The sequence below is a fragment of the Trichoderma virens genome (assembly GCF_000170995.1).
Source record: "Trichoderma virens Gv29-8 chromosome Unknown TRIVIscaffold_1, whole genome shotgun sequence".
Classification (NCBI taxonomy): domain Eukaryota; kingdom Fungi; phylum Ascomycota; class Sordariomycetes; order Hypocreales; family Hypocreaceae; genus Trichoderma; species Trichoderma virens.
Genome location: NW_014013748.1, coordinates 2255232 through 2272707, shown reverse-complemented (window position 1 = coordinate 2272707; position 17476 = coordinate 2255232). Strand labels below are relative to the sequence as shown.

Genomic DNA, 17476 nt, shown 5'->3' with positions numbered 1-17476 from the left:
TCCATTCATTTTCTGGTCCCTGAAGAAGCTCTTATTTGTCCACTATGAGGCTGCGCAAGATGATAACAATGTTATTGGAGTCGCAAATTGTGTACATCTATTTGAAGGCCACAACTTCCCCAAAGGATACAGCGGCAAAAATACAGGTGCACAAATATGAAAACTTAGCTGTATAGTATTAAATAATCATAAAAGATGGTAGAGGTGCTTCTGAGGAACTATTAGCATAGAAGTTTACAAGATCATGACTTAAGCTATTTCCGGCTTGACAACTTCATTCCCTTTAACGCTGATCAGGCAGAGCAGTGTAATTACTTTACGGCAGGGACTTTCTTGAAAACATACCTAGTGTTAGTACAGACATTCGCTAAGTCTGTATGATTCAGTTTTAAATAATTGTCCCTTGAAAGGTGGGAGCTTGTTGCTGAGAGCCCGCAGACCAAAAAAAGGTACGACCATAGATGGGATCTCCTCCCTGGGAGAACGCAAGATTCTTGAATGTTTAAAGCCTAGACTAAGTAATTCCATGAAAATGAATAGTGCTGATTTTGTTCTAACCTCGGCGGTATTTGTACCATGAGCAACAAATCCTCGTTTTTCATGGGCTTGCGTTCCGACGTAGATCTCATCCATCTAGATGATCATGTTAGCTGGAACCACGACGTACGCATGGGATTCTACCACAGTATATGATAAAGTATCAATGTTGGAGCGCGGGCCAGACCACAGAACCCGATGCGTTGAAAGCATTCCCTAAAAGTGCTCGCGAGGCTGGGGACGAAGGTGAATGGCAATGTTTCTAAGCGATGAGGGCATCGACTTTATTGCACTCCAAAGGGATAAGAGGGCGCACGAACTGATGCTTAGGTCTGGTGCGGAGGAGGATATCCGACGAACAATTGTGCAGACTGACTTAGGTTCGCTAATCGCCATTGAGTTGATGAACGTTCTGGAGATTGCCGTATCTAGTAACCATTACAAAACTAATATAGAAATATCGTGATGTAGTTGGTTGAGAAGATGCGAGAATAGCTGATATTTTGGCGGTGCATGGGGCGTATTATGTGTTAATTGCTTATATGATAATTGTAACCTGCTTATGGTGATGAAAAACTCTTAATATTTGCGATAGGTTGGCGATGATCGTCCATGTTTCCTTCCGTCATTAGCGTTGAAAACAATGAACATATCGGAGGCCTCACTACAAGCAGGGGAATTTCTCATAATACAATCAGGGGGGTGACAAGGGAGGATTCTCGACATCTTTAATCACCAAGAGTAAAATCCAAGCCATAGCAGCCGTCATCGCTTAACTGTCAAATATGACTGGAAGATTTCATGTCCAAAAGCACCAGCCTACCCTTCGAATGCTGAGCCCAACAAGGTAATAAGTGGGAACTTGAAAAGAAACTAAGACTTCGAGAAATGAGCCTTTCTGGGAATAGTCAGCGTCTCTGGAATTCTCCTACCGGCGTGCTCCGTCTCTGTGCCACCTTGCTTCGAGAAATGCGCCAAATCGGGTAATGGCCATTGATTTGAGAACGGTGAGTTTCTCAATGCGACCGAATAATGGAAAAGAGAGAGATTTGGGAGAGAGAAACAAGATTTCCTCATGAGATTTATACGAAGTAGACTCCGGCTATATCGGGAAATGAACTCTTTTGGGTTAAGAGAGCTTATACTACATGTACTTCTCGTAAATTCAACCGTTATTTAAATGGAAATCTCCTCTTGTTCAACTGATTTCAGCTCCGTCAGCATGTACTGCGCATAGACAGCATTACTTAGATCATTCTTTTATCACGGATCAAGACCGACTCAAATGGACCCGCCTCGTTACCAAGATGTCGCATATCACCAAGATGGCGGCAAAGATATCGACCACACTTCGCCTTCAACAGACGAGGAGGAAGCGCTCTTCTTAGAGCAGGTTACGGGCTGGATCCCAAGAGCACCACCCGCGAGAGAAGTGCGCATGTTTCGCCTCGATGTAAGCTATAACATCTTTCTTGAACTACGCTATTTCAAGCGCTGACGCCGCGAAGAAACCTGTCGTGATCCCAAGAATAGATATCGCTAGACCCTTCCAAACACAGTTTCCTTTCATGAGAGCATATAGCCCCAACCTATATCGTCATGATATAAGCATCGAGGCCTTTGTTGCCTTCATCGACAATCTCGCCGTGGCAGAAGCCCCGCCGGCTCCATTGCAAGCTTTAAACGTTGCAGGCCAAGCAATAGGATACGTGTAAGCAGGTACTTCACCCAAATTATCCGATTTTGACTGACAGCATGATCTACAGTCCTCATCACTGGGCGCAGGCCGCTAGTTTTGGTATAGGTATGGCTGCGGGCGTAGGCACTGCTGCAGTGACTCGAATACGGACGCAACGATTCTTGGAGGCCGTTAACCGCGACTATTTTGGACCTCGCGGACTGAAAGTGTCCATTTGCAAAGGCCATGAATTGGCTCCGAGGATTGGAGTCGGCCAAATCTTACCCGAAATACCGTAAGTGGCCGCTTCTTTCATTGGCACAAGGACGCAGATGCCTAACCAAGCTAACACATACAGACCAATGGATCTCAGATCACAGTGTGTCAGCATTAGAGACCGGCAAATGCAGTCCATCTCTGCAAACATAGCACCGTTATCTTTTAACGTCCCTCCTCCTTCTGAGCAGCGCAACATCATCGACAGGTTGAGCGCCAAACAAGTCGAGTCTCAAATGAAGAAGTCCGAGAAAAAGAACCGGAAAAAGCTACTGGAACTTCGAGAAAAGGATGCAAAAATGTCCCGAAGGTCACCAGCCCCTATGGGATACGCTGGTAGCGACAGTTCGGATTCGAGTTGGGAGGATGAGCAGCAAGAGCTGGACGATAAGATCCGGAAGATTCATCGCAAGGCCGATGAAAAATTGGTCGACGCAAGTCCCAGACAGGCTTCCAAGATAGAGGAGAAACGAGAAAAAGAGATACGAAAAATTGAACGAGAACAGAGGAAGCTGGATAAAGAGGTTGAGAAGAAGATGTCCAAAGCCTTGAGAAAGCAAGACAAGAAGCTATCTGAGGACGGTCGAAAGGCCGGAAGAATGGAGTTTATAGTCGTAGAAAACACGTAGCTAGTATCCTTCGACGATTATAGTATGGCGGTGTCACTAACAGTATCTATGCTGGTGCTAGGTGGTTCGAAGGTTGGATGTCAAGCAAATATCGTGCAGTTGCCCATCTGCCGGCTGAGCCCGAATAGATTGTTTGCAATATTGCCTTGAGCCATGATCCAATCTCCACACATTCAGTTCCCACGGCATCAAAGGCCATTCGTAGAGGGAATAATATAAAGAGGCTGCCAATATCATCTCCCCTTTTCTCCATGTGGTAGTCCATACTGCGACATATTGCGATTCCGGCCTTGTTTATGGAGGCCCGCGTTTCCTCACACCTTTCTTCATTCAACTCTAGTTGAATGCCAAGGCAAAGTCGTAGTACAAGAATAATCGCACTATGATAAAGGCTCACGATATTAGCCTGGTAGAGGGACTCAAAATGATAGACCGTTTGCCAGGTGGGCGTTGACAGTCCTTCCAAGTCTACAGTTTTTGGTGTTGAGGAAGGCGAGGGCACTTCAGTCCATGGGTTTGTAAATGTACTTTGCTTCCACGTATGAAGATTGTCCAGAGTATTGCAGGCTTTCTCCTCAAGATGGTGCAGAGCAGAACGCCTCTCGCGGGGGGCCGAGTTGGCAGGAAGAGACTCCAGTAACACGAAAAGCTCCGGACAGTCCGCAAGAATATCAATCAAAAGCTGCATTGCATCTTTGCGTCCTGTATAATTCGCCCATGGGAGACTCTTCCAGTCTGAAGACGCAAGAATAGTGTTTTGACGCAACAGGATTGCCGAAAAGATGATGGACAGGCGAACACTTTCTAATATTGTCAGACAAGGAAGTGATGCCATAGATTCCGGTCCTCTGATCTCCAAAAGCCTCTCAAGGCCCTGCGAATGTTGCAACCATCCAGCTTCGAGATCGCTGATGAGATACTATTCCTCTGTCAGTATAAAAATTGACAAACCAAGGGGAAGAAGGATGGGGAGACGTTTCCTACCTCGAACAGCGCCATGATCATTATGGCCTCTAGCACATCTAACGTACGACTAGCATTTTGATCACCCAACATCTGATTTAGCTTCCGCAACGATCTTCCATACTTGGACATGCCACTCCTCAAAATCTCCTGCTCCATGTGTGCAATGCCAAAGTAGGTGGTCGAGAGCGCAACCAAACACTGCTTGGCCAGCCCTCCGCTGCTTCCAGGTATCGAATTCGCATCGCCACCGCCTTTTAGAAGTTGAGAGATTGTGTATGTGACGAATATTTGATCGTGGGATATCTGAGGCCTGTATATGCTCCCAGGGGCTGCTGGATTCATATTACTCGGGTGGCTGGCTCTAGATAAACCAACGTCTTGTCCTATAGCCCTGTTGCTTATTGCCTGTGCACCGAAAGACATATTAGATGAAACTGCTCGTCCGCTCTGGCCATCATATTGAAGAATACTGAGGCCCCGGGAACCTCCGCATTGCAGCCCTGCTTTGAGGCACCGCTTACAGTGTGGAGTTGTGAGATCTTGATCAGAGTTAGGAGTTGGTCCAAGAGACAGTTCAATAGAGGCACTGAGAAAAGGTACGATGCTCACCGCATTTTATCCGTCGACGCCGGCACTCATCGCAAGCTCTGGATCGTCCCGCAACTCCTACCATTTTCTTCCCCCGACGAAGGATGTTGGCGAAGCACAGTGTAGAAGGATTTGTAGGACGCGAATCACAACGTTGAAGTCGACCGCTCTTTGCAACCAAAACTGATCGCAAGGACTGCTGAGATAATTGAAAAAGCAGACGATGTATTTATACCATCACACGGCATGCATACAGATGAATCAACGTCCAGTGAAGACTCTTTGTCAACCACAAATGCACCATCCCATCATCTTTCGGCATCCGGGGATGGGATGACGGTGTTGATGGACTGAAGTTCGCGCTAAACGGATCACTGCCGCCACTTTGTATTCCGGACTTAGCCCCGATTACTGTGGCACCTTACTCTGTAGAAAGGATGTGTAAACGTGCAACAGCTCTTTAATTTTGCAAATCAGAAATCCAGGCCACTACTATATACATACATGTACTGAAGGAAGGCATCAATGGACGTATGTTCTGCATTTATTGATTACAGCTGGGGCGATTTTGCACAATACATCACTATAACCGCTTCCTACATCAAATCGCATAGCGAGACTTAATCTACCTAGAGAGATTTGGTCCGCCCAGAGAAACTTCATCTGTTAGACAAAACTAATTATTGTTTGCTCTTTTTTTTCCCTCTCCTTAGCTCTATATGGAGGTGGTGTTCCGATGTCGCAAATGATGTCCATAGTTATTGCACCTGTGCAAGTCCTATCCAAGTGCCATAGTACCCGATTAAAGCGGACTACGATTGAGCCCGGTTTCAGACGACATCCCAGCATTGCTAGGACAATAGATTCATCTCAATAACAAGGCCTTAAAGCTAATACTCGTAGGGACGCAGATTTTTCCATTCCAATACATCTTAAGTGATGCGACCGTAAGAGAAAACATACATTTATGCGTAAGCAACAGGATACAGGTATCCATGAAAATCAGAGCCTCGCGAGATCCCAGCACAAAGCACACGGGAAATGAGCAACCGCAGTCAAGCTTATGAAAACAAAAAGCGAGGTCAGGCACATGTCTGTAAGCTGACATATCTGGAGCATTATAAGAGGTGCCTTTGACTTATGATAACTCAGTGAAAGAGGGGGGTGTATCATCTTTAGCTTGATTGCATGTAATCGTAAGATGCTGGCCATAGTTTTCAGAGCCTTGTCTTTGCCCATAAAGCAAGTATCGGTTCTTGCCCCCATCTCTCCCACATGTCAAATGGTCGTGCCAATTTTAATAAATGCCCGACTCTTCCAACAACGCCCGCCCTTCAATCTTCATGTACAGGTTCACGCATGTCATTGCTTTGAATAGAGAACGTATGAGATTCCGCCTTATTATCTTTGTCCGCAGAGTGCAGAGTAGCATCTGCAATCCGTACAAGTACTCTGAAACAAAGGATCCGGCTAGCTTCGCAGGGTTCAGGTATAGAGGTGCATGTATTGATGCATATGATGTAAACAGTACAGACTTCCCCGCCTTCAGCTGAAATACCAGCCTCCCTTCTTCTTGTGTGTAACACACAAGGTGGCGTTGAGCTGGCGGTTAGGTATTCCTAATTTATAAACTACACCGCTCATTGACACTCACTCACTGATAATCTTGCTGCATCACTGTGGAAATCCCATGGGAACTGCTAGGCAACTATAGCCATTAGCAAGAAAGAACCATCTTAGCATCCAAAAGAATCCTTTCTTCTCCATTGCCGCCATGGACAGGAGATTTCGAATTAGGCGTCGAGTACATACTAGGCCCAGGGGCATGCGTACAGGGCTATCCCCATCGACAAGCGGTCTCGTTGAATTCATAACTGCAAGGTCATCAGTATCGACGAGCGGTCCTCCCAAATACCACATCAGAGTGTCTCCGCAATGCAGCATCTGTGTGGAAAGGATACTTGATGAGGAAAGAGCAATAGCCCGTAAGCCATCTAAATTATCTTCACAATACCAAAACCTTGAGCCCTTTGTTATATACATGTGGCATTGACACCTCAGACAGTCGCCGGAAACGACAATACATATAAGGGACAGACTCAACCTTTTCCCCTGCCACCTTTAGGCTCTTCTTACCGTGGGTCCGAGTCCGACGATTATTTGTTCTGTCGAGCTAAAAGGTGCGCCTGCACGCCAGTCGAATATACTACGGCACACCTCGAATGTTATCAGATATTCCTCAGAGTCTGTCACTTGGGGAAAATACAAAAGGAGCACGCGCTGCAAAAATTATGGATCTCTACTGCGTGGAGGCTTCCATGGAAAGATGCAATTTCTATGCCTGCATCCACTATAGACATACCAACAAATCAAAAAAGTCTGCAGATAATCGGTCAACTGTTTGGAATAACATTCCTACACAGGCTTCCTCGAGAGTTACTGCTCACCATCTGGGGGGAATCTAAAACTTCCCTGTTCTGGAGATGCATGTCGATCATCCGGTTGGTAACTGAGTTTGAGACCAACAGTTCAGAGTTGCAAATCAAGCCGTTAGATCAGGTGGCTTCCTGGCACCGCAATGGGAAATTGGAGTGTGCGCCAGCATCTACCGCGTACCCGTTTACTCAGCTTACGATTGATCAAGAAGGCATCAAGGAGATAGAGAGGCTCCGTTGCAAGCCTCAGTATACAGGAGATACCTGTAATCATTCCACTTTCATTGTTGAAGAGGGGTTGTCGTTTCATGGGATCGAAGCACACATCCAGGTACGTCATGTCGCTTGCATATTAGTTATTCACAATGACTGATCTATCTTTCAGGATGGAAGACTGCGTCTACGTAAGACACAAATCCAGCCTAACTACCCTTATATATGGAACACTCCAGCTCCGCCTCGCCTCTCCTTGTGTAGAGGTTCAATGTCTCACTCACTTCCTTCATGGCGGCTCCAGGCTGTGAATACACAGAAAATCGCAGGAATCACCTTCTTCTTCATTCAGGATAGGTTGTATGACATTTACATTCACGACTCGGACAAATCAAGTGCAAACGATCTATATGAGCAGCTGCCGCCTGACATACGTAGAGACGCTATCTGGATATACTTGCCAATAGGAACTGCAGACAGGATGCTTGTTTTGGGGACTCGCTTTATTTCTATGAGCGAGTACAACGTTCTCGTTCGGATGGAAAAAGCTGGAGATGTTGTCATTGGAAGAAACTGCTTCTTTAGTGAAGCTGACTTTCACCCCGAGTTGTTATGGCCTGGTGACTGGCCCAGCTCTCGCCCGGACCAATGCCTAAGCGGAGATGGCCCGGTAACCTTGCTTTATGGTAAACGGGTACGAGGATTTTTTGAGATTCCATTGTTGGGTGCATATTGCGAATCGGGCACTTGGACTCTTCCAGAGCCATTTATGCTCGAGAAGCCTACGCCTGAGCGGTTTGATCGTATCGGCTACTACTCTCGAACGCCTTTAGACCAAATTGCGGAATCCTCGGTCTATTATGTACCAGGCTCTGGTCGTTGTAGAGGCATTCTTCTGCGATATAAGAACGGCGGGTGTAGAGCTGTCGGGCAATGCCGCGTAAACGTGGACCCTTGCCATACAGTTGCTGAACCAAGCTTGATCTGCATTCTAAAGGAGCGTTGGTACGATGTACAAGATCTCACACAAGAAAAAACGCTTGTCAAGTTCACCCATGGCGCCCTGGATGATGAAAATGGGGAAGATTGGACGCGATATCCACTGGAAGGCTTTATTGAGTTTTACTTCTTCTTCGACCATGTGCTCGTAGAGATAGCAACCGAGTTCAAAGAGGACGTTGTTCGCCCAATAGAGTGGTAAGTCGAAAGAGTGTAATTTGGTTGCAATATACTGACGCAGTTTACAGTTCGAAAGAGTCTTTAGATCATTTGGATCTCTCATATAGACCTCCAATCCATATGACCGATTCCTCACACGAGGAGAAAGAAGACTGAAAGACGGAGAGTTAAGACGGCAGACAACGCAAAAGGCAGCCTAACGCAAATCGTGGTGCAACAGATGGATTCACTCTAAAGGATGAAATTTTCAATAGTAAAGGATATTCTAAATGAAGCCATCCAGTTGCCTAAATTATAAGTCTAAGATCAATGTTTGTATGGCAAACTCGATGCCTGCTATAAGTGAAGCGACAAGCTCATAATACCTCCATTAGCACACATTTTCAACGAGTGCTCAAGTACCATTCATAAGGCGCAGTCTGATTGGTCAGATCTTCTCCACCGAGAAGTGAGCTACTGATAGACTAAGATAAGGCTCCATCTGATAGTGATAGCAGCGATAAGCTTCCCATTCACGCTTTGATGCCAATACAGCTTCATCATCTCCTCTTCACGACCCTCTCACGACTTAATTCTTCTACATATCTGGCTTTCTATACCTTCAATCGGCCTTCATATCGTCTCATTTGTTAGCAGGTACCTCAAGACTCGCCTCACCGTATTTGGTTTCTCTTCAGCCCGACTGCCATCATGGCGCTCTCTCCTGTCGTCACAACCACCTCGTCTGCTTCAAACCAGCCGCTCGAGAATCTCCAGACGCTACGGCCCGTCTCTTCGCCTCTCAAGAACCTCGCATCCGGCTCCGGCCAGACCTCATCCAATGGAACCCCAAAGCCCGCTCTCGCGCCCGCAGCCGCACCAACAAGCCAAACATTGCCTCCGACGCTCGACCTTGCTGAGCAGATGAATGAGGAGGAGAAGCGCAAATACGTCAAGGGCAAAAAGCTCGGTGAGGGTACCTATGCCGTCGTATTCCTCGGCCACCTCCGCTCCAACCCAGCGGCGCGCGTCGCCATCAAGAAGATCAAGGTGCAGAAAGAATACACAGAGGGCATGGCGCCCGACGCGGTGCGCGAACTGAAGCACCTGCAGGAGTTGCAGCATCCAAACATCATCTCGCTCCTCTCCGTCTTCTCCTCCAAAGACCAGAACCTCAACCTAGTCCTCGAGTACCTCCCGCTCGGCGATCTCGAATTGCTCATCCGCGACACCGACAACGTCCGCTACGGAGCCGCCGACATCAAGGCCTGGATGGGCATGCTCACCCGCGCCGTGTGGTTCTGCCACGAGAACTTCGTCCTGCACCGCGATATCAAGCCCAACAACTTGCTCATCGCCGCCGACGGCGAGGTCAAGCTTGCCGATTTCGGTCTCGCGCGAAGCTTCGCCGACCCCCATCGCCACATGACTTCCAACGTCATCACCCGCTGGTACCGACCGCCGGAACTGCTCTTCGGCGCTCGATACTACAGCGGCGCGGTCGACGTCTGGTCGGTCGGAACCGTCTTCGCAGAGCTCATCCTGCGCGCCCCATACATGCCCGGCAACAACGAGCTCGACCAGATCAAGATGATCTGCGAGTCCATCGGCACGCCCACAGAAGACAACTGGCCCGGCGTCACCCGGCTGCCAGAGTACACCGTGCCCGGCCAACATCCCACGCGCGGGAGGGACTGGTACGAGATGCGCTTCGGCATCGTAGGCACCGACGGCGTCGATCTGCTCATTAAGACGCTCGCCCTGAACCCGCAAAAGCGCATCACCGCGCGAGAGATGCTCAAGCATCGCTGGTGGCATTCCGAGCCCAAGCCCACGCGCAAGGACGACCTACCCCGTAAAGACGTCGGCGCCGGAGAGGACAAGATGGGCATGGACCTGAAACGGCGTCCTGGAATGGTGGCTGACGACGATAGGGGCGCCAAGGTGGCCCGCAAGCTGGACTTTGGACAGAGGTAGAATTCTCGGCTTTGTTCTTTGCTGTTTGTTTAGTTCTTTTTTATTTTTCTTGGGTTCTTTTTCAGTTCATCAAGAAAAACAAAAGGCGTTTTCATCTGGATAATACCTATATATACCACATCTACCACGGAGTTAGCTCTAAACCAAAACCAGGGGCCCCAATGGATCAAGGCCAAACAAATCATATAATGGGAGAATCATACCATATTTTGTGTCATTCACCTTCTTATTTGCCACGCTGTACAAGTAGTATATATAAAGATTTCTATCTATGTATTGCGCCCTTCTAGGCACACTCATTATCCAAATATCCCCCCTGGCCACCCACCCCCTGGCACCCATTCATCAAAAAATATATATATCTTTCATAGCTCACATAATTCATCATCTCGTCATTCCCGGTGTCTATTCAACAGAACCAAACTGTATCCTCAACGCTGATATCCTGCCCCCCTACATGACCAAGCAGTCCATTCCGTACATTGCCCTCTCGACGCTCCTCCTCACCTGGTACCAGTCCGCTCTACGCTGCGCATACTCATACACCTCCTCCGCACGAAACACGCCGCTAAACCGATCTCCATCCGCAATAACCGTGGCCATTTCCTTGGCGTGGCCCGGGTCAATGAGGTAGATCTGGCTCAGCTCGCGCAACGCGGCGAAATATGGCAGCACATCCTGATTCCGGAGCGATCTCACGTAGTCGGAATAGAGATTCATGTCGGCAATGAGCTTCACGGCGCCATCAGTGCTGATACGCTGTCTCTTGAGGTGTTTGCATATCGCTGTAAAGAGTCGCTGGCCAACTTCGCCGTTGAAGACGTCGAGCATCGACTTCTCCGTCGTACCCACCAGCATGTTGGTATGTGATCTGACGAGATCGACAATGCGACGAGCCGTGGGCGTCGGTCCGATATCCAGCTCCGCCATGGAGCCCATCGTTGCTCGGTGGGATAGTCGGTGGTTCCCATCATCTACTGGTATCCGGGGAGTAGGGTTGTAGTCTGTAGGCAACTGCAACGTTCCGTGGAGATATTCGACCTCATCCATGAGAACGTCAATGCCCTTGTTCAAGCCAGCTGCCACGCTCTCATCAAGCATCTGCTCGAATTTCTTCTTGGCTAGACCAGCAGGATCCAAAAAGTCGTTCTTGTCGGCAATCTTGGGCGTTGCGAGCTGCTGCTCATAAAAGACTTCAATCATCTGGGAGATGAGGTCGCCCACGTTGACCAGTTCAATAAACATTACCAACGGCGCCACACCTTTTTGGTCATGGTCACTAACGTCTCGCGGGTTGTACTGAGACAAGTGATCAACGGCCATGTCAAAGCCGAATTTGACGTGTCGTTGTCCGAGGATGCGAACGAGCGCAATGAATATGTTGGCACACTGCTCTCGAGCTTCTCCTCCAACCTGTCCACCCAAGGGGATAAGCACCGCAGCTCGGCCTAAGCTGCCCTTGGCCTTGTGCACCAAATCTAGAGCTACCTCGATGCTAAACAAGGACTTGATACCTTCCAACTTGGAGGCCATGATGGCTGCCTTGGCTGCAAGCTCATCGGTCGGAGCTTTAGCCCCAGGCATCGGGCTGCTGCCCCGTCCTTGAGGTTCATTGCCCAGCCCTGGGGTTTGTGGCCGGGAAGTCTGAGGGGTTAAGGCTGCAGACCCATTTGCAGTAACCGCGGGTGAGGATGCGGGCTTCGTAATTGCAAATGGCGAGCCAATAGGGAAATTGGGGAGAACCGTGACGGGCATCATAATAACCTTCTTGAAGGAGCTCAAGAAATCATTCTTCTCGGCAGAACGATTAATGTTGGACATGTAAAACGACTCCAAAGACGAGTCTTGCTCGGAAAGCTTCTTCTCCCACTGGGAGACCTCTATTTCCGCCTGTTTAGTGAAGAAATCCAGCTCCTCCTGCAGGTATAAATCGAGGTGAGGCTCAAACACTTTCAGCGTCAACTGCTTGGCACGCTTCTCCAAGTCTTCCTCTTCGGGCCCCTTGGGAGGTGTAAGTGATTGGAAGAACCGCATCGTCTGTTCGAATATGCCAGAAATGGCCTTGAGGTAGGAGAGGATGCTGCGCTCGTGCGCCTCATCGAACATGGGAGTTGTGTATTCGGCAATGATATCCTCCGCCACCTTTTCAGTAAGACCCCAGAATACAATGGCGGGATCGGGAAATATTCGTTCCAAAATACCCGCTTGTTCGTTAACCTTGACGAGCACATGCTCAAAGAAGCGACGTGATGGCTCCAGCGTCACATCGTCTGTAAATGCTTGGTTCAAGCAGTCCATGGGATTGTGCTCCAGCTCACGGTCGTTGAAGAGCGGGTGCTTCTGTATAAAGAGCTCGATTCCAGTCTTGGCGCCGTTGAGCGTATGTAAAACATGGGCGTATCGGTGCATGCGCCCATCCACATCCCAGAATTCGTAGCCCTGCTCAAACTCGCGCAGAACAGCGGCTTCGAAGATGTTCATCATTGCCGTCAGCTTGGCATCTCTGAGGCCCCATCCCTCAGCCCAGTCGCTCCCCGCGAACTTGTGCAGGTTGGCCAGCATCTGCGCCTGCTGCTCGGGATCTATAAAGGCTTTGAACACGATTGGGTCCGTGTGCGATTTCGCCTTGACCAGATCAAAGTAGAAGGGCGCAAGAGCTTTGTAGATTTTGCCATACTCCTGCCTTGCCCCGCCCCTGACGCTCTTGACGCGCTTGAATACGTCGAGGTACGCCGCAGGGTCTTCCGCTGGGTCGCTTGTCCCAATTGTCATGGTCTCGAACCCGTCTCTCAATTCTGAAATGGGCCGCTGCCGGCGTTGCTGTTCGACCGTAGCATCAAATATGGTGGATGATGCGACTGCGCTCTTCTTGCCATCGTTGGACTGGTTAGCCGCAGCAGCAGCAGCAGCAGCTTCTCGTCTGCGGCGGACCGACTCCTCAAACCTCTGTCTGGCCTCTCGTTCGTCCCAGCATCCCATGCTCTTCAGTCGGGACACCCAGCGAGTGTCATCGTATACCATCTCTCGCAAACGGTGGGAAACGCGTGCACAGCGCATCTGATCGGCCACAGGCAGGTAGTTGAGGATCGTCACCATGATTTCTGTCCGCAGCAACACAGTCAGCTGCCATTGAGCCCCCCATCTGGTCCCCCAAGGTCAAGCAAATCAACTAGGAAATAAGACATTACCTGCTGGGAGCTTAGACCGCGCATCGAGCTCGGTGGCCTTGAGAACGCCCAAGATGCTGCCCCGATTGCGAGGCCCAGAGCCACCTGACCGATACATGGTGGCGATAGTTGGTGCACAGGCAATGAGGCCTGCGCTATTCGTACAGTCTTTGGTACGCACGACACCATCGGCGTTTGCTATATGGCTTCGGGCGAGGCGAGGCGCATCGTCGAGATGCTTGTGGCGAGAGAATCGTGTTGTTTTGGCGGTGCTGAAACGCTGATACGGAGGTGTGTAAGTGCGTCGGATTCGGCAAAGTATCGCAGGTGGGGGTTGGCGGCATGAGTCTCACCGAGCTTTCGAAAAAAAAAAACATAAGGCTGCAGGTACCTCCGCACCAGGATGGCTGAGTAGAGCTACTTGGCTGGCCTGACATGCTAATAATAGCAACGCTGAGAGATACCCTGCAACTATCTCATAATTTACAAGAAATGGATGAGAACAAAAATTGACGAGTCAATCATTTTTTGTTGTTGGTATAAGGCATGCATTTTAATTATCTATCATCTATCGTTTTTTTATTGAAAAAAAAAAAAAAAACTCCTCAATGATGTAGCGCAGGAGAGCGTCTGAAATAGAAGAGCCGATGGTGAAGTGAAGCAAACTGGTCGACCTAAATTCTTTCTCAACCTAGCAAACAAGGTAACACAAAGGACCAGAAAGGTAACCAAAAATATAAGGGAAAAAAAGAAAGAAAGAAAGAAAGAAAGAAAGGTCTCGCAATATTAGACCTTTGCAGTTCCTTCTGCAACACCCCAACCTAAACCGTATGCGTGTAAATATGCTGTCAAAAATAAATCGGCGCCGCAGTGCTAGGTATCATGGCCAATCGGTCCTCTAATCCAGGAATGTGAACAGATGAGTATGCAAAACATTCATGGCCCTCGTGGCATCGCGGGCGTCAATAACACAAGAGATGTTAATCTCACTCGCTCCTATAATGGCGAAATCCAAAGCATTAGTCAAAAAATCTGATGAAAAACATGCACAATCTTGGCCTTTTGCTTACCCTGAGAAATCATCTCGAGATTGACATTGTGCTCTCCGAGCGTCGAAAACATGCGTCCAGCAACGCCAACCATGTTCTTCATGTCCGCGCCGACTAGACTCAGAATAGCCATGTCCGTTAGAATGCTGACATCTCCACACTCCGCCAAGTTCCGTGTAGCCGTCTCAAACGCCTCCGATCGAATGCCGTCAGCGTGAATGGCCAAGGAGACGTGCACCTCACTCGTGGAGATGAGGTCAACAGAGATGGACTGCTTGTCCAGGATGGAAAAGACCCGTGCGAAGAAGCCATGGGAGATGGATCTCTTATTCGAGTGAACGTTGATGACGCTGATGTGATCTTTGATTGTGACAGCAGTTGGGCGCCTGGGATTCTTGAACAGGGCCCGCTGCGACGGCCGTGATCGATGCAGCTGCTGTGCCGCTGACAGCACCGGATCTGGAATCACCACTGTGCCGTTTCCGCGTGGATTCTTAACGTTCTTGATGCGGATAGGGATAGGGGGGTGAGCCCGGATGACCTGGTCCATGGTAAGGTGGTGGATAACCTCGGAGCCGTAAAACGTCAGTTCAGCGGCCTCTGACGGCGTGATGGATGGCAGCAATCGAGCCGTGGGGACCTTTGACGGGTCCGCCGTGAAGATGCCATCGACTTCTTTCCAGATCTGCAGCTCATCCGCCTTTAATCCCACGGCGCAGAGGGCCGCGCAGAGATCTGTGTAGCCGCGACCAATATCTCCATCAATCAAGCTACCAGGGACGTTTCCGAAGAAGCCTGTGACGACTGGGACCCGGTGCTCGCACGCGGTGAGCTTCTTGAGGAATCTGCTTACTGCCAGCTTGTAAAAGCCGGCATCCAGGGATGGAGAAGGGGTGTCACTATGCAAGACATCTGACAAGTCAACGTATTCAGCTTCAACTCCCTAAAAAAATAGGAAAGGAAATAACACGTTAGCGAGATGACACCAGACAGTAGTTCTGCTTCTGAGACAAACACACCGAATCCTGTAGCAATGTAGTCATGAACAAGCAACTGAGCTTCTCGCCGAAGCTGATGACGCGGTCCTTTGATCTTGAGTTGATTTCGAGGTTGAATCTCCTGGTAGCCATGATGTATTCAATCAACTCCTGGCATTCTGCCTTGATCTTGGCAACTAGGGCATCTCTCAGCTCCTGGCCCTTGACAAACGTCTCGGTGGCGGTGACGTGGTCATTGCAAACATCATTGATGAGCCCCGCAGCCTGTTCAATCAACTCCTGCTGCTTTTCCTCAGAGCTGATGGGTGTAGCAATGCTCTTGAGCTTTGTGTAGACAGATAGTAGCCTGGAGAATGAAAAGTAAGAAATCTGCTGCGAGATGCAACAAGTCCAACATGGCGGATTTCTTACCGACTGGTGGTACCCTCGGCCTTCTTGCCCGTGCTTCGAGCAGAGCACACAACAACGACTCGGTTCCGCGAAAGGCTGGCTCTGTAGCAATATCATGATGAGCTGGAGGCCATACTTTGCGTGACTCACCATCGTCACCTGTGGTCAACTTACCTGACAATATCACGAGCAATCTATCATGAGAGCGCATCAGCATTGACTCATTGGCTCCCCGCGAACTCTCAACAACGAAAAGAAAAAAAGACCAAAAAAATAGCCCAAAAATCTCAATTGCCACTCACCTTGTCTGGGAATTTTCCAACGCTCGTGCCTCCAAACTTCTGAACCACCCAGCCCAGGTCGGACGAGTTATCACATGTCGAGCCCATGGTGATGATGCTTCTGCTGCTGCTAGCGATCTCGGAATCGACTGAATCCGCTAAATGGCCACTCTGCGCTCCACCAGATGGCCTTGTCTTGGTCCAATTGCCCCTTGACAACTTCTGTCTTGACAATGAAAAGAGCACAAAAAAAAAGAGCAATTGAGTGAGGAACTGTTAAGACGGGAAGTCAAAACTAGGCGCAGCGCAATATCTTGCTTTTTAATAGATAGAAAAAAAATAGAAAGCCACAGCTTGAAAAAGCCTCCAATGGCAAAAAAGGCAAGGGGAAAAAGGATGGCTCAGCTCAAGGCCTAAATCTCCAATCAACCGAAAGAGTCACAGCTTTAGTGGAGGGGCGTTTCGGACACCGTATGGCCCAAAATCTGAGTGATGGAGCCGGTTTTGTATTGTGGCGTGGGCCGAAGAACGGCGAACGCTCGTCTCCAGTTTTTTTTTCGTCACGTCCGAACAGGAAGTCTGTTTCGAGGGAATTTTCAAGCCAAGTGCGAATTACAAGCGATTAGTCGTCGGGTTTATCAATTGAATCTTGGTATCTCATAGCTACTGGACCTGTATATCACGCGGATGCTTGTTCTTGATGCTGAGTCTCAGATAAGACCCTCAGCATGATCGAGTGAAGTGAATCAGTCTTACATGCCTGTGGCGGCTTACGTATAGAATAGGGCAGTTGTACAGTAGTAGCTACAGCATTATCATCTCGCCTTCACAATCCCCTTGCAGTCAATAGTAGAAAGACTCTTTCCTCTTCTTTCCTTTTGAACACTTCCAATTGTAATTAATTCACGATTGATTGTCGTGAGACGCACTACGAGTTCGTCCGAACGTGTCCCTCTTTTCCTTGCTTATGGCCCATGATGATGAGCTACTCAACATAGTATACCTATGCTCAGCTACCATGATATCAGAAGAAAAACATCTGCAGCAGAACCCATACACACCGTATCCGGAGAAACAAGTGCTGAATACATCGTACACCCTATCCAGTGATTGCCGACACCCGTCTATTCCAAC

General features: G+C 48.9%; 6 protein-coding genes across 6 annotated transcripts; 3 read left to right on the top strand and 3 right to left on the bottom strand.

Moving 5' to 3' along the window:
• Positions 1 to 2039: 2039 nt before the first annotated feature.
• On the top strand, positions 2040 to 3108 carry TRIVIDRAFT_118255 (uncharacterized protein; the record flags this gene model as incomplete). Its single annotated transcript, XM_014106176.1, has 3 exons — positions 2040 to 2248; positions 2304 to 2510; positions 2610 to 3108. Coding segments are annotated over 3 exons (915 nt in total), but the record flags the coding sequence as incomplete, so codon positions are not given.
• A 58-nt stretch (positions 3109 to 3166) lies between these two features.
• Positions 3167 to 4759, bottom strand: TRIVIDRAFT_55360 (uncharacterized protein; the record flags this gene model as incomplete). The annotated part of the gene is made up of 4 exons (XM_014106175.1): positions 3167 to 4039; positions 4105 to 4447; positions 4508 to 4625; positions 4696 to 4759. The coding sequence occupies 4 exons, from the start codon at positions 4757 to 4759 to the stop codon at positions 3167 to 3169; spliced, it is 1398 nt and encodes a 465-aa protein (XP_013961650.1).
• Positions 4760 to 6714: 1955 nt separating this feature from the next.
• Positions 6715 to 8268, top strand: TRIVIDRAFT_126138 (uncharacterized protein; the record flags this gene model as incomplete). The annotated part of the gene is made up of 2 exons (XM_014106174.1): positions 6715 to 7440; positions 7495 to 8268. Coding segments are annotated over 2 exons (1500 nt in total), but the record flags the coding sequence as incomplete, so codon positions are not given.
• A 923-nt stretch (positions 8269 to 9191) lies between these two features.
• On the top strand, positions 9192 to 10457 carry CDK7 (uncharacterized protein; the record flags this gene model as incomplete). The annotated part of the gene is made up of 1 exon (XM_014106173.1): positions 9192 to 10457. The coding sequence occupies one exon, from the start codon at positions 9192 to 9194 to the stop codon at positions 10455 to 10457; it is 1266 nt and encodes a 421-aa protein (XP_013961648.1).
• A 453-nt stretch (positions 10458 to 10910) lies between these two features.
• On the bottom strand, positions 10911 to 13742 carry TRIVIDRAFT_33648 (uncharacterized protein; the record flags this gene model as incomplete). The annotated part of the gene is made up of 2 exons (XM_014106172.1): positions 10911 to 13558; positions 13646 to 13742. 2 exons carry the CDS (start codon positions 13740 to 13742, stop codon positions 10911 to 10913), a joined length of 2745 nt encoding a protein of 914 aa, XP_013961647.1.
• A 415-nt stretch (positions 13743 to 14157) lies between these two features.
• On the bottom strand, positions 14158 to 16450 carry TRIVIDRAFT_82194 (uncharacterized protein; the record flags this gene model as incomplete). Its single annotated transcript, XM_014106171.1, has 6 exons — positions 14158 to 14620; positions 14695 to 15616; positions 15693 to 16017; positions 16083 to 16163; positions 16236 to 16255; positions 16364 to 16450. The coding sequence occupies 6 exons, from the start codon at positions 16448 to 16450 to the stop codon at positions 14523 to 14525; spliced, it is 1533 nt and encodes a 510-aa protein (XP_013961646.1).
• Positions 16451 to 17476: the final 1026 nt, after the last annotated feature.